General features: G+C 45.8%; 1 protein-coding gene across 1 annotated transcript in view; it reads right to left on the bottom strand.

The window, feature by feature from the left end:
* Positions 1-15,989, bottom strand: part of LRRC41 (leucine rich repeat containing 41) — a 21,141-nt gene extending 5,152 nt beyond the window's left edge. Inside the window, exons 1-4 of the mRNA XM_004442039.3 lie at positions 15,645-15,989; positions 11,520-11,606; positions 10,797-10,867; positions 1,227-2,370 (exon numbers count right to left, since the gene is read on the bottom strand). Coding sequence (XP_004442096.1) covers positions 1,227-2,370; positions 10,797-10,867; positions 11,520-11,606; positions 15,645-15,843 — 1,501 coding nt within the window. The 5' untranslated portion in view covers positions 15,844-15,989. The remainder of the gene's footprint in view (positions 1-1,226; positions 2,371-10,796; positions 10,868-11,519; positions 11,607-15,644) is intronic.

Raw genomic sequence — 15,989 nt, 5'->3', positions numbered from 1 at the left:
TAGGTCCTCAATGCAGTAGTGGGGGTGTAAGCGAGGCTGGAGGGGGCTGTGAGTGAGAGAAGAGAGAGCACAGTGACTGTTAAGGTTGTCTATGAAGGACAGGAGAGAATAGGACAGTGGTTAATACGGGATAGAGGGAGGTGGTGGTAGTTTTTGGTGGGTACCTGATTTAATGTTTAAATGTTGGTGGAGGAGAGACAGTGGAGGGAAGGGAGGCAGCAGTAAGTAGTGGTAGAAAAGCATGGATTCTGGAGCCAGATTGCCTGGATTTGAATCCTGGCTCTACAATTTACTAGCTAGGTTATCCTGGGCAAGTCACTTGACCTCATAAGGTTGTTGTAAGGGTTAAATTAGTTAATAGAATGAGAATACTTAAAATATGCCAGGTACATATTAAGCAGTATATAAAAGTTAGCTCTTATTACTAAGGCATTTGAGAAACAAGCTTTCCTAAGAAGGTGCAAGAGTATGGATCCAGAGCACAGGTAGAAGAGTTCCCCTTAGATGACAGCGAACTCTTCCATTGTGGTGAAGGAGGAAAGGATGAGTGCAAATGGCAGAGAGTTTATAGGTTGATTAACGTTAAGTTGAAGGAGTTCATGTATGACGGCTTCTATTTTCTCTGTGAAGTAGGAGTAGGAGGTAAGGTCATCTACTAAGAAAGAAAAAGAGGAAGGGTTTGGAAGTGGTAGAGTAGGAATGGGAAGCTGATAAGTGATTTTTCTCTAGCAGTGCTCAGCAACCTAGGCAGATCAGCTGGATTTAGCCAGAGTTGAAGTTTGGCTAGCTGGGCACAGCCAGGTGAGAAAGAACTGAGGAATGGTTTGCAGGTTGCTGGTATAAAAAAAAAATTGTGTCCCACACCTTGCATGGCTGCTTTGCTATGACTGGTGGGATTCAACCTCAGCCCTGGCTGGGCCTACATACACTATACTGCTCCCACCTGCCCTTGGATTGCCTACCATATCTAAAATGTACTTTCTTCAGGTTCTCGCTGCCCCTCAGGAACCCCTGCTTCCAACTAAATCAAGCCTGTAGACCTCATGTTCCTCTTCCCTAGCACCAACAGTCTGCCACTATTTCATGTGTGTGCCTTCTGCCTCCCTGTGAGGCAGGTAGGGCCACATCTCCAGCTTCCTGATCATACCCCCTAGTCCCCTCCACAGGATTGGGCACACAGCTGGTGCTGTTGGGAGACCCAACCGCTGCCCCTCCAGGGCACTCACCATTATAGGAGAGTGTGAGGCTCTCCAGAGACACCCAGGAGCTCAGCAGGTGGCACAGTGTCAGAGCCGCCTCCGTGGAGAGTGGAACTGTGAATAGCTCCAAGGTGGAAATGCTGCGGAATCGTTGGGAGGCCTCCAGTGCTGGAAGCCCCAGGCAGCTGGGATCTGATCCATCCAAAGCTCCACAAGCCACTTCTCCTATCTCCATCTCTTCCCCATCCTCCTTCTCACCAGCCACAATGAAAACAAAGTCATACAGGTCTTCAGACTCTGTACCAGGCCCCTGACGGGTGCGAGCACCCTTCTTCCCTGCAGCTCGCTTGAAACGCTTTAGGGGCTTAGGCTGTGGGGCTGAGCTAGCTGGAGCCCGTTTAGATGAGGATGTGGAAGAGGAGGGAGAGGCAGAGGAAGTGGTGGCTGGAGCAGAGGGTGGCCGCTTGGTGCCAGGAGCCTCATGGGAAGTGGCTGGAGGGTGCAGCTCCCTCTTAGGGTCTGTCCCGCCTGCTGTCAGGCTCTCCTGTGTGCTCCGGCGTGTTACCCGAGTGGCAGGTGCAGCTCTGGCCGTCTGCTTGGCTTCACTCTTCCGCCGGGAGGCCATCAGGGCTGCAGCACATCGCTCAGCAGCATCCCGGCGAGGCCGGCGTGAGCCCAGCAAGAGGGATCCTTCATCTCGGGATGGGGCCCGGCCTCGGGAGGCTTCTCCACAGAGGCGACAGGGTGGGCCACCAGGGCCTGGCTGCCAGAAGCCAGCACTCATGGTGAGAATAAGGATGAAAAGGGCTGACTCAGGCACAGGCCAGGAGTACAGCGACACCTGGCTGACGGCCCCATGGTGAATAAGCTGATGCAACAGCTGCCGAAGTGACTGCTGAGCAGCCACATCAGAGAACAGCAAGTGGCGGAACTTAAGGGTGTGTAGGGAACTGGCCAGGGTCTCCAGAACCCTGCGGTTGGGCTCAGCCACCAGCTCGGTTGCACCCTGCAGCATGTTGCAGATGGTGAGCTGCCGGACATGGCGGGAGCTATGCAGAAGAGGCGAGAAGCGCTGATCACAAAGACGCCTGTCAGAAGACACATCAATGGTCCCACGTAGAACATGGGAAAAAAAGGCCTCCATAAACTTGGCTCGCCAGCAGGTCACACTCTGAAAGCAGAGAACATGCCAGACAACTGTGATACTAAGAGTGCTACCCATGGAACTGTCATCATCCCAGTTTCCTCCCTTCCACTGGCTATTTACTGAGCCAGGCAACATTCTAAATAATTTATATAAATTCATTTAATCCTGACATCTTTGAGGTTTGTATTACTATTAGCCCCATTTTACAGGTAAGAAATCAAAAAAACAGTAGAAAGGATCAATGAAACAAAGAGCTGGTTCTTTGAGAAGACAAACAAAATTGACAAACCCTTAGCCAGAATCACCAAGAAAAACACAGAGAAAGCTCAAATAAATAAAATTAGAAATGAAAAAGGTGAAATTACAACATACCACAGAAATAGAAAAGATTATAAGAGAATACTATGAAATACTATATGCCAACAAATTGGACAATGTAGAAGAAATGGCTAAGTTCTTAGACTCATACAACCTCCCAAAACTGAATCAAGAAGCAATAGAGAACCTGAATACACTGATCACAAGTAAAGAGATTGAAACAGTCATCAAAAACCTCCCAAAAAATAAAAGTCCAGGACCAGATGGCTTCTCTGGAGAATTTTACCAAACATTCAAAGAAGATTTAATACCTATCCTTCTCAAACTATTCCAAAAAATAGAGGAAGATGGAACACTTCCCAGTATGTTCTGTGGGGCCAACATCACCCTGATCCGAAGCCAGATAAAGACAATACTAAGAAGGAAAACTACAGGGGGCCCCGTGGCATAGTGGTTAAGTGCCTGTGCTCTGCTGCTGGTGGCCCAGATTTGGATCCCGGGCGTGCACCGATGCACTGCTTGTCAGGCCATGCTGTGGCAGCATCCCATATAAAGTGGAGGAAGATAGGCACAGATGTTAGCCCAGGGCCAGTCATCCCCAGCAAAAAGAGGAGGATTGGCATGGATGTTAGCTCAGGGCTAATACACACACACACACACACGGAAAACTACAGACCGATATCCCTGATGAACATAGACGCAAAAATCCTCAACAAAATATTGGCAAACTGAATACAGCAATACATTAAAAAGATCATACACCATGATCAAGTGGGATTTATACCAGGGACACACGGATGGTTCAACATCCGCAAATCAATCAATGTGATATACCACTTTAACAAAATGAATAAAAACCATATGATCATCTACAACAGATGCAGAGAAGGCATTTGACAAGATCCAACATCCATTTATGATAAAAACTCTCAACAAAATGGGTATAGAAGGAAAGTACCTTAACATAATAAAGGCTATATATGACAAACCTATAGCCAACATCATATTCAATGGGGAAAAACTGAAAGCCATCCCTCTGAAAACAGGAACAAGACAAGGCTGCCCACTCTCACCACTCTTATTCAACATAGTACTGGAGGTTCTGGCCAGAGCAATTAGGCAAGAAAAAGGAATCCAAATAGGCAATGAAGAAGTGAAACTCACTGTTTGCAGATGACATGATCTTATATATAGAAAACCCTAAAGAATCCATTGGAAAACTATTAGAAATAATCAACAACTACAGCAAAGTTGCAGGGGACAAAATCAACTTACAAAAATCAGTTGCATTTCTATATACCAACAATGAACTAACAGAGAACTCAAGAAGACAATCCCATTCACAATTGCAACAAAAAGAATAAAATATCTAGGAATAAATTTAACCAAGGAAGTGAAAGACCTATATAATGAAAACTATAAGATATTATTGAGTGAAATAAATGATGACATAAAGAAATGGAAAAATATTCCATGCACTTGGATTGGAAGAATAAACGTTGTTAAAATGTCCATACTGGGCCGGCCCCGTGGCTTGGTGGTTAAGTGAGCGCGCTCCGCTGTTGGCGACCCGAGTTCGGATCCCGGGCTCCCACCAGCACGCTGCTTCTCCGGCCATGCTGAGGCCGCGTCCCACATACAGCAACTAGAAGGATGTGCAGCTATGACACACAACTATCTACTGGGGCTTTGGGGGAAAAAATAAATAAATAAAATCTTTAAAAAAAAAAAAAAAATGTCCATACTACCTAAAGCAATCTACAGATTCAATGCAATCCCAATCAGAATCCCAATGACATTCTTCATGGATATAGAACAAAGAATACTAAAATTCATATGGGGCAACAAAAGACCCCGAATAGCTAAAGCAATCCTGAGGAAAAAGAACAAAGCTGGAGGCATCACGATCCCTGACTTCAAAACATACTACAAAGCGATAGTATTTAAAACAGCATGCTACTGGTACAAAAACAGACACACAGATCAATGGAACAGAACTGAAAGCCCAGAAATAAAACCACATCTAGTGGCAGCTAATCTTTGACAAAGGAGCTAAGAACATACAGTGGAGAAAGGAAAGTCTCTTCAATAAATGGTGCTGGGAAAATGGGACAGCCACTTGCAAAAGAATGAAAGTAGACCATCTTCTTTCACCATGCACAAAAATTAACTCAAAATGGATCAACGACCTGAAGGTGAGACCTGAAACTATAAAACTCCTGAAGGAAAATACAGCTGGTACACTATTTGTCATCAGCCATAAAGAGATCTCGAATTCCATGTCTACTCAGACAAGGGAGACAAAAGAAAAAATAAACAAGTGGGACTTCATCAGATTAAAGAGCTTCTACAAGGCAAATGAAACCAGGATCAAAATGAATAGACAACCCACCAGCTGGGAAAAAATATTTGCAAACCATATACCCGACAAGGGATTAATCTCCATAATATATAAAGAAATCACACAACTGAACAACAACAACAAAAAACAACCCGATAAAAAAATGGGCAGAGAAAATGAACAGACACTTCCCCAGGAAGATATACAGATGGCCAATAGGCACATGAAAAGATGCTCAACATCACTAATCATCAGGGAAATGCAAATCAAAACCACACTAAGATATCATCTTACACCTGTTAGAATGGCTATAATCACCAAGACAAAAAACAAATGCTGGAGTGGCTGTGGAGAAATGGGAACCCTAATCCACTGCTGGTGGGAATGCAAACTGGTGCAGCCTTTATGGACAACAGTATGCAGATTCCTCAAAAAATTAAAAATAGAAATACCTTATGATCCAGCTATCCCACTACTGGGAATCTACCCAACGAACCTGAAATCAACAATCCAAAGAGGCTTATGCACCCCTATGTTCATCGCAGCATTATTCACTATAGCCAAGACATGGAAGCAACCCAAGTGTTCCTCAACTGATGATTGGCTAAAGAAGATGTGGTATATATATACCATGGAATACTACTCAGCCATAAACAAAGACAAAGTCGTCCCATTTGCAACAATGTGGACGGACCGGGAGGGTATTATGTTAAGCAAAATAAGCCAGAAAGAGAAAGACAAACACTGCATGATTTCACTCATGTGGAAGATAAACCAACACACATAACTGTTTAGTGGGTACCAGGGGCAAGGGGGGTGGAAATTTCTGGAGAGCAGGGACAAAATCTAAGATTTGTTTGTTTTCTCCAAGGCAATAGTTATTTGCTTTGATGGATATGAGACTTCATATCAGACTATTCTGATATATTTAGAAGAACTCTGAATGCAAAGGATTTTCAACCTTTGGTGCAAGTCAGAATTTACCGTAGAGCTTTTCTTTTTTCTGAAATTCATATGCCAGGTACCCAGACTTGGTGATTTCTGTTACAGCTGAGATAAGGTCCATGCATCTTTATTTTTTAAACCTCCCCGAGATGACTCTGATGTTTATCAGAGATTAGGAATTACTGCTACCTACCCCAAAAGCACACATTGAGACAGACTTCCCTAAGTCCCCATTCTGTCCAAATGTGCAATAGGAAGTCTGCTGACTTTGATACAGGTGCCAGGTCTGCCACTATATTCTGGACCTCTTTCTTCATCTGTAAAATGTGGATTATATCACCTGCTTCACAGGTTTTTTGTGAAGATCAAATGAGACAGTGCAAATTAAAGCACTTTGTAAACTGCAAAATAAAAATCTTACTGCTGCTGCTGCTAAAGAGAATAATTAGCCCAGATGGGCAATGTGAAATAGACTTGATAGAGGCAGAACCTGTTAAGCAGGGTGCTTATTCAGCTTGAAGCAAAGGTAGACTGAGGTTCCCCAAGACTAAAAGTAAGACACTTCTCTTTGATACTTACCCCACCTCCATGCATTCTCTCACACCAGAGTGACCCTCAATTTATATCTGAGGTTCTTGGCAGGAGCTGGGCCTCTATTGTTCTCAGGCAAAAGTGTCATTCCCTTTGCCCTAGCTCTTCCCCAGGACTCTGCTGTGGTAGTAATTAGGAATGACTTCATGCTTGAGCTAACTTCATGGCAGCAACAAGAGAGAAGGGCCTCTCTCACCAGCAGTAGTGTGGGGGCATTAGGGGTGCAGGAAAAAATACCTGGCAACCAAATCTCTACTGAGCCTCAAATGGAAGCAGGAAGGGTATTCCCGAATCCTTCAAATCCTACCTCACTAGCACTTTTCCTACACATTTGCTGGCCCATGCTCACAGCTTTGGAAAACACTTGCAGGTAACCCTAGCAAGGCTTCAGCTTCACAAGTGAGATAATCATATGGTTATTATAAGATCTGGGTCTAAAATATGGACAAAGATGTGAACCAAGATATTGGGGCTGTTTCTGACCATAAGGCATGTGGAATATGTAGTTTAGAAAACTAAATACTGGGCTTTTTCAGACATTTTATTGGTTGATGAAGACAACGGGAGAGAATATTTGAAACTGGAACACCCTAGATGTGATAAGTGCAGTGGGAGTAGTGGTTAGGAGCACTCCAGAGCCAGACTGCCTCAACTTAAATCCTGGGTCTGCCATTCATGAACTGTAACCTTAAGCAAGTCACTTTACCTCTTTCTGCCTCAGTTTCATCATTTGTAAGGTGAGGAATGACTATACCTACATCAAGTTGTGGGGATTAAATGAGTATGTAAAGTTAGTCATGACAACTATCTCAATGGCTTCTTTCTCACAAGTTAACGCATGAGCAGACGGCAGTTCACTGCATTTTATTCCATCACCACCTTTTAAAGAATTGATGCTAAAACTTCAAAGCTGACAAATACCTGAGAGATCTAGTCCAAGCCACTCATTTTGTGGACTTGTAAACTGCAGCTCAGACAATGCAAAGTGATTAAATACTTTCTTTTGGGGTGAGAGTAGGGGAAATGAGGCACCACTAAAGAGGTGAAATGACATTTGCCTACCAACACAATCCTTGGCCCATCCACAACGGGCTGGCAGCTCAGGCACTGGTGGGGGAGGGAGTATGTGTACAAACTAGGAAGGGCTAAATATTTTCTTGTACTAAACTGTTACAGCCTGTGAATGTTCATAAACTATATATTGTCCACTGTTATTTTTCTGATAACAAATATTGTTTGTGGAAAGATAAGCAAATCAAAGGTCATATGTAAAACAACTCTTTGGAGTGCATATATATATGTGAATAGCTATAGATATTTGTTTTTATAATGCTGACACAATTCTGAGCAGTTTCAAATGCTGGGCTTTTGTAACAGTATACCACCATGTCATTAAACATTCTTACCACAATGTATTTAAATATGTTCAGAATATGACTTTATTAATATTTTGAAAATATGGATGTACTATATTTAATAATTCCTGTATTGAATATTTAAATTGTTTCTAGCTTTTTTATATTAAACTTTGCTGTAATGAACATCTGGAAATAAATCTTCAAGAGTATCTCAAATTTTATATACTATAAATTCTAAGTAGAATTTCTAGTCAAAGAATTTGAATATTTTAAAGACTCTTAACAATTATCACCAGATTGCCCACCAAGAAAGTTATAACATTTCGGCTCCCACCAATAGCATATTAAAATGCAAGCTTCACCCACCCCTGGAATTACCTTTTAAAACAAAACCAAATCAAAACAAGACTTTACTAATTTAAGAGGTACAATTTTACTTCCCCATTTTTTATCTTGACATTGAACATTTTTCACTTTATTAGAGATTTTTGCATATTTTGTGACTTGTCCAAATCTTTACTCATTTTATGCTACTGGGAAGTTCACCTTTGTCTTATTCTCTGTATCCCTTTATTTTGCAAATATTGTTGCAAACATTCTTTCCCACTTAATGTACCTTTTAAATTGTGTTTATAGTGTTGGCATTTTATATGGCCAAATATGTCCATATTTTCTTTTTTTGTGGTTGTTCTGCTCATTTAATAATTAGCACTCTCCACCCTGAGATTAGATAACCAGTCACCTTTATTCTTTTTTTAGTTGTTTTGTGCTTTTACTTTTTACAATTTAATCTTTAATCCATATAGAAATTATTTGAGTATATTGTAAAGTGAGGCTCTAACTTTATTTTTTCCATATGGTTAACCAATTACTAGATAACCATTTATTGAATAATCCTTCATTTCCCCACTGCTTTGTCTCCAGAATATTTTATTCTACAGATCTCTTAATACATTCACACTAGTACTACACAGTTTGAAATATTATTACTTAGTAAGCAATCAGGGGATCTATTTATCTTGCTCACCATTGTATCCCTAGAACCTAGCATAGCGCCTGAAACTGAACAGGCACTCAATAAGTGTTTTGAATTATGAATGAAGTGAAGGTTACTGTCATGCAGAAGTAGGAGGCAGAAGACACTCTCTGGAATGGATACGCTCCAAGTCAGGACTTCTGTCTAGGTGGCTGTTAGGCCACCAAGCCTGGGGCTTCCTAAATGTCCTGAAATGCTCTGAGACAAGATAACATTCTTTTCCAGGAAGCTTGAGATAACGCTGGGAAAAAAGACATCTCCAAGAGAAAGATCTCCATCACCTGCTAGTCAACCATACTGCTTGGGAAACAATGGGACAAAGTGAATCTCACGTTTCTTTAAAAGTTGCCGGAAGCTGTTACTGTTCTCTAATATTCTTGCATCCACTTCTCTTTCTCATAAGGCCTAACTCATGTACGTAGTGCCTGAAGATTCTGTTGGGCCTCAGTGTCAAGACTGAACTCCAGGGGTTGCGTCCAGATCTGGAAGTGAAAAAGCTCAAGGAAAGGAGCTGAATGTTACTGAATCCAGTGCATCCCCAGAAATCAAATCTCTGATTCCTGATATGTTTCCTCGTCATTTGGCCTCAGTCACCATATAAAGCCCAATTCAAATACTATTTCCTAGCAAAGACTTTCTTGCTCCCTTCTCCCTCAGCTTCCTTGCTTCTCTCTATCACACCACTTCTACCATACATGATGTATTTGCAGATTTCCCCACTAAACTGGTAGTTCCTCAAGATTAAGGACTGTGTCTGTACTCCCAATATCTAGCATAAGAACTGGTGTGTAGTAAGTTTTAGTAAATGTTTATTGAACACAACCTGTTCTGTCACCTAATTATGGAGCAGCAAAAGAAATTCTGGTTAAATGAGAGTTCCAGTGAGTTATATCTGAATCAATGAATAATAGACTATCAGGGCTAAAAGGAGTCATCTTGTCCAACCTCTTACAATGTTTAATTTCCTCTAAAATACCCTTGTGTCAAGTAGTAGTTATCCAATGTTCCAAGTAGTATCCAAGTGTTCTGTTTGAACACTTAGCGATAGGAAGCGTATTACCTCTGGAATTAGCTTGTTTCATCACCAATAAGCTCAGAGTTTAAAAGTTCTAATTCAGTTTAGCAAAAATTTATCCTCCTTTAGCTTCCACCCAGAACAAGTCTATTAATCCCTCTTTCGTGTGAAACCATTCAAATATTTCAAGACAGTTCATGTCCCCCAAGTCTTCTCTTTTTCAGGAAAAACATCTCCAGTCTTCCAAATGTGACTCACATGATGTGACTTTGACTTCTTTCTCCATACTCCAGGGGTAGCCTGACCACTGCAGAGCCAGGGAGGTCTATCATCCCCCTTGTCCTTCAGCCTATATCATAGTTACATTAGTTCACACAGCTCAGGGTACAGTTATTATACAAGTGGCTTCAGCACAGTGTCGACTAAACCCCTTAATCTTTTTTTACAAGCTGCTTCTAAGCCAGACCCCTCCAGCCCCTACCCTGAGGTCATGCAATTGGAATTTCTTAGACTCAAGTGAAGAGAGTTGGTTTATTCTGTTAAATTTCATCTTGTTAGGTTTGACCATTGCTTCAGCCCTGTCAAGACCTCTATGAATCCTGGTTCTGCCATCCATTGTGATCACTACCTTTCCCTGTTTTGTGTCACCTACAAACACGGTGAGCAAGCAAGTCAGTGAAAAATGCCAAATGGGAAAGAACCTTGTGACAAGCCATCAGAGCCCTCCTCCCAAATTCATTCCATCCCTGCCCCTGTACTTTACCAGTAACCAGCTTGTGTTTGTGTGCTATTCCTGCTTTCACTGTGCAAAGTCAGGCCAGAGTTCTACCTAGTGCCTTAACTTACTTCCAAACTGGAAGGCCTTGTCTTCATCAGCTCATCCCATAGTCGGCGCCAGATGGCCTGAGTGGAGAGGCCTGTAGGGAGAAATATCACATTTACTTGGCTGCTCCTTGACCATGAGTGAAGTATATCAGCCTTTTAATGCTGTCCTTCTCTGGGTTCACAGGAGCAATATGGCAGAGTGGTAATGAGCAGTGGCTCTGAAGACACACTGCCCGGGTTTAAATATCAGCAAACCACACTCTAGCTGTGTCATTTTGGGCAAGTAAATTTTTCTGTACCTCAGTTTCCTTATCTGTAAAATGTAGTTAATAATAGCTATTTCATAGAGTTGTTGAAAAGATTAAATGAGTTTCTCCAGATAAAGGGCCTAGGATAGTGCTTGGCACATCAGGGGTAGTTAGATAAATGTTAGCTGTTAACAGATATACCCAACGAGGGGTTTGGGAAGCAGCCTGGTAAAATAGAAAAACCAAGACTCAGAAGATCTGGGTTCTAGTCTAGCTTTCCTATTAGCTGTGGCCTCACTTTTATTAATATAATAGAGATCATATCCTTGCCTTGCGTTTCATAGGACACTGAGGAATCAGATGAGAAAGTAGGTGTGAGGGTACTTTTTGAAAAGCATGAAGTTCTATGCAGGTATCAGGTGTAATATTTACCTCAAGAACATCACGGTGCCTTGCTTACAATCACTGACTGAGAAAGAGACAGAAAGACACTCACCTTTCTTGAGGGCAGTTTCCTCAATCCTCTCCAAGTAATATATATTGAGCAGAGGTAAGATGCTTTGAAGTATTGGGCCTGGGAGGGCTACAAAAACCAAAACACAAAATTTACTTTTATCTCCCAGGATTCCAAGCATTATTTATCCTAGTGGAAAGGAAAACAGAAGGGCAGACTTCTCATTTGACAAATTGAACCTGTGGAAGCTAACCGAAGTCCAATTCAAACTCTGGTCCACTTATCTTCAGCCACATAGTCAGCAGCTGGAATTTCAGGGGCATGCACATCTTCAAGGGTGAGATAATCCCACAGAGCAAGCTGATATGCTCATTTAGGAGCTGGTCAGTTCACTTCTACCCAAGCATAATGAACCATTCTGCATTTATTTATTTATTTTTGAGGAAGACTGGCCCTGTGCTAACATGTTGCCAATCTTCCTCTTTTTTTTTTTTCTCCCCAAAGCCCCAGTACATAGTCGTGTATCACAGTAGTAGAGTTGTAGCTCTTCCGTATGGGATGCCGCCTTAGCATGGATTGATGAGCGGTGAGTAGGTCTGCGCCCAGGATCTGAACCGAGAAACCCTGGGGCCGACGAAGCAGAATGGGCAAACTTAACCGTTATGCCACGGGGCTGGTCCCAACCATTCTGCATTTAAAAGGTCCTATTGAATATGTGTGATAAAAAAGTCCTTCATAATCTAGGACCTACTAACTTCTCCAGCTCCCTGCTTTGCCTCCTATACTTCAGCCACTTCTTTCATTTATCTAACACGTTATGCTGCTTTCTGCCTCTGTGCCTTTGTCACGCTGTTGTCTCCACCAGGAATGTCCTTGCCACTTTCAGCAAATCAACTACTCATCTTTCAAGTATCACATGCCCTTTATTAAGCCTTTCCTGAATTCCCTTCCCACTCTTCCAGACTGGCCACTTCCATCCTTTGGGCCCCCACTATACCCTGAACTAGAACTTTCCTATAAAGAATAGAAATAATTAGGCTCTATACTCTAAATTCAATATATCTTAAAAAGAAAACCTGCTCTTGCTGACTTCTCTAGATCTGAGAGCCATTATAGTATTGTGGCTAAACGGTTTAGTCTCTAGAGTTGGACAAAACTGGGTGAAATACTGATTGTATCAATTAATTGTGAATCCTTGGGCAAATTAACATCTTTAAGCCTCAGTTTCCTCAATTTTAAAATGGAGATAATAATAACTACCTCATAACATTGTTGTGAGAACTATAATCTTTTTTTAAGACCATGCCTGGCCATAATAAGCTCACTAAATGTTGTCTATTATTCTTATCCTGTCATTACATCTCTGTCCTGCCAAGAACAAGTGTAAGATCTTGGAATATCTTGGAGTAAGGAAAATCTTTCCAAACTTCCATTCCAGGATCTCCTTTTATCTTGTGGAATAACTGAATCTTGATATCCAAGAGTCTAGTACATTTCTTTGTACATAGTAGGTACTCAATGTACCTGCTGAATGAAAACATTAATTCCCTATGCTATTACACTAATGTAGGCTCTCTACTGCATTCAAGATAAAGTCCAAGTTCCATATCCTGGCATTCAAGGTATAACATACCTCGGGCCAGCCCCGTGGCTTAGCGGTTAAGTGCACGCGCTCCGCTACTGGCAGCCCGGGGTTCGGATTCCGAGCGCGCACCGACGCACCGCTTCTCCAGCCATGCTGAGGCCGCATCCCACATACAGCAACTAGAAGGATGTGCAGCTATGACATACAACTATCTACTGGGGCTTTGGGGGAAAAATAAATAAAACAAAAAAAAGGTATAACATACCTAGTCTACTTAAGTTTCCTCATTGTACCTTTTCCTACTGCCTCTACTCACTTTCCCTCACTCTCTCCCTACACAAAGCAACGCTAGTCCGCTACCTCCAGGAAGCCCTTCCTGGCTGTTAGCCCTTGCTGAGACCTTCCTCCAAAATAGCACTGCTTAGCAGGCCTCTTACTTGGCCCTTCTAAGAGGCCTAACTTGATTCAGCTTTTTCTGTGTGACTGTTTACCTGGGCTAGGCCCATAGACGCTCTTCCTCCTCTGCCCCTCCAATCTGCTCCCCTCTGTTTAGCCATCCTCTCTCACAGTCACAGGGATTCTCATCCCCTATTATCCACAAACTCCTCCTTTCTCCGTTCTTAAGCCAAGCTCTTCCCTGCTTCTTTCCAGTCTACACCTTTAATGCTTCCCCTTTGCAGCTTGGGGCCTCCACACCCAGTCCTCTTCCCTTCTAGCCAGGTTTAGCATCCTAAAAGCTCCAGGCTGACACAGTCAGATCCTCTCTGCCTTCTTCTACATTCCCCAAGACTTTTCTGAGCCCCTTGCTCAACTCCACTGAGACTTTTCTCCCATTCCCCATGGCTCAGCCTGACCCTTCTCAGCTGGTGGCATAAGGCCTCCACAATCCCCTCCCCACACCAGGCCTGAGAACTTCTAACCACTACGGGAAGATACTTGGGCCTCTTCAAATTGGTGCCCCACCCTCACCTCCCCAAAGGCCTTCCCACATCCCTGGGCCTCCTTAACAACTCTCCACAGCCTTGAGGCTTATTTCTGGAGGCCCAACTCCCCAAACTCCAGGGCCTTTTCTCCACATCTGCCTCCTCACTGGGGGGTATAATCCAACCCCCCCCCCATCCCACCATCTCAAGCCCTCACTCCCTACCTTACCAGGGCCTTCCTCCTGGCAGTCACCACCACCACTCCTGAGGCCTTCTCTAGAACCGACCCCCTTGACCAAGGCTTAGGGCCTCCTCTCCTGCCACCCCTTCCTCCTTCCCGGGCCTCGGACTTGCGATTTCCTCACCCAACTTCAGCCCTGGCCTCCGGACCCCACCCCCTCACACCACCAGTCAGGCCTAAGGCCTCCCTTGTCCCCTGTGCGGCCAGGCCAACCCCCAGAGCCCTCACTTTCCTCTCTCACTCGTCACAACGCCGACTCGTTTTCCTCATCAGCTGCCAGGCTGCGACCAGCGGTACCCACTCCACAGCCCGGCCTCCTCGTGCCCATCCGGCTGCAGGCGCCTCTCCTCCGTTACGGCCCGCCCCGGCACGCCGCGCTGCCAGGCCCACCGGCCGGGCTAGTCCGTTCGCCCTCCCGGCCCCTCATCCCGGCGCCCCGGGGCCGCCCGCCTTTGCTGCTCAGCCTGGTGCCCTCACCAAGGCCCGGCCCTCCGGTCCCGGGCGCCCTCAGGCCTGGGGCCTCCTTTCACTCCCACTCGGACCAAGGCCTTCTAGCGGCGACGCGCCCCCTCCCAGCCCGGGCTCCCCAGGCCGTCGCCCCGCCTGGGGCCTCCTCGGCCCTTCCCGCCTGTCCGTCATTCGAGCCTCGCTCAATTGCTGACCTGCTCCCGGCCTCCCTTCACCCGCTCTCGGGACCTTCCCCGCCTCCCAGGCCAATCCGAGGGGCCTCCAGCGCTCCCTGCCCTGCCTGTCAGCCCGTCGCTCAATCAGTTTGGCACCCGAGGCCCGGGTCAGCAGTTCGCTCCCTTCAGCCTCGGCGCCCCGAGCCTTTCGGCCTCTCCCCCAGCCCCATTCCCTCGATCTCCAATCCACCGGGCTATCCTTGCCCATCGGCCTGCCCTCCGGCGTCTCGGCACCGTGGTTTGCAAGGCCGATGCCGGAGGCCCCGCGCCGGCCGTCAGGTTAGGTGGCCCTGGGCCTGGCCTCCTTGCCTTAGGCCGGGCCTCCCAACCTCGGCCCCCGCCCCCAAGCAGCAGCTCCATCCCTGCCCGTCGGCTCGACATCCGAGACACCTCAGCCCGGCCCAGCCCGAGTGTCAGTTCGGTGCCCTCGGCCTGGCCCATCAGTCCAGCCTCTGCCGCCCGGGCCCTGCCTGCTTCGCCCCCGACCGGGCCTCCTGGCCTCGCCCCCTGCGCCCCTCAGCCAGGCCGCGCTGCGGGTCCACCTGCCGGTTTGGTCTCCGACTTGACTCAGCCCAGCCCGCTCAGTCACAGAATTCATGCTGCGACTCGACAGTCGGGCTTCCAGTGCCCCGGGCTGGGCCTTGCCCCGGGCCTCCCGGCCTCGCCCCCCGCGCCCCCCGGCCGCTGGGCCGCCTCCGCTCGTTGCCAGAGGTAGCCCCTCACCCCGCGACTTACCCCACACCCCGCTCTCCAGAACCCCCATATGGGCGCTCACCGCCCGCCCGCACAGCTCGAACAGGGCGGGGGGAGCGCTGGGGCCCGAGGCCGAGCTCTTCGCTGGCGCCGCCTCCCGGGACGTGGCCTCCATGGTCGTTGCCGCCGCTACCTCACAGAACCAGCAACTCCGGGCGCGCCAGGCCTCGGGCGCCGCCATCTTGGGGAGGTGCGCGAGCCCGAGAGTGGCACCCGTGGGCCGCCATCTTGAAAAGGTCAGTAGTTAGGACGGTTCCATCAGCGATGTGGGTAAGAATGGGAACTGCACTAAAGGAACTTCGAATAAATCTACATACTTCCCAAGTC

The sequence above is a fragment of the Ceratotherium simum genome, chromosome 22 (genome assembly GCF_057802395.1).
Source record: "Ceratotherium simum simum isolate JZ-2026a chromosome 22, ASM5780239v1, whole genome shotgun sequence".
Lineage (NCBI taxonomy): Eukaryota > Metazoa > Chordata > Mammalia > Perissodactyla > Rhinocerotidae > Ceratotherium > Ceratotherium simum.
This window is presented reverse-complemented; position numbering and strand designations above follow the sequence as displayed.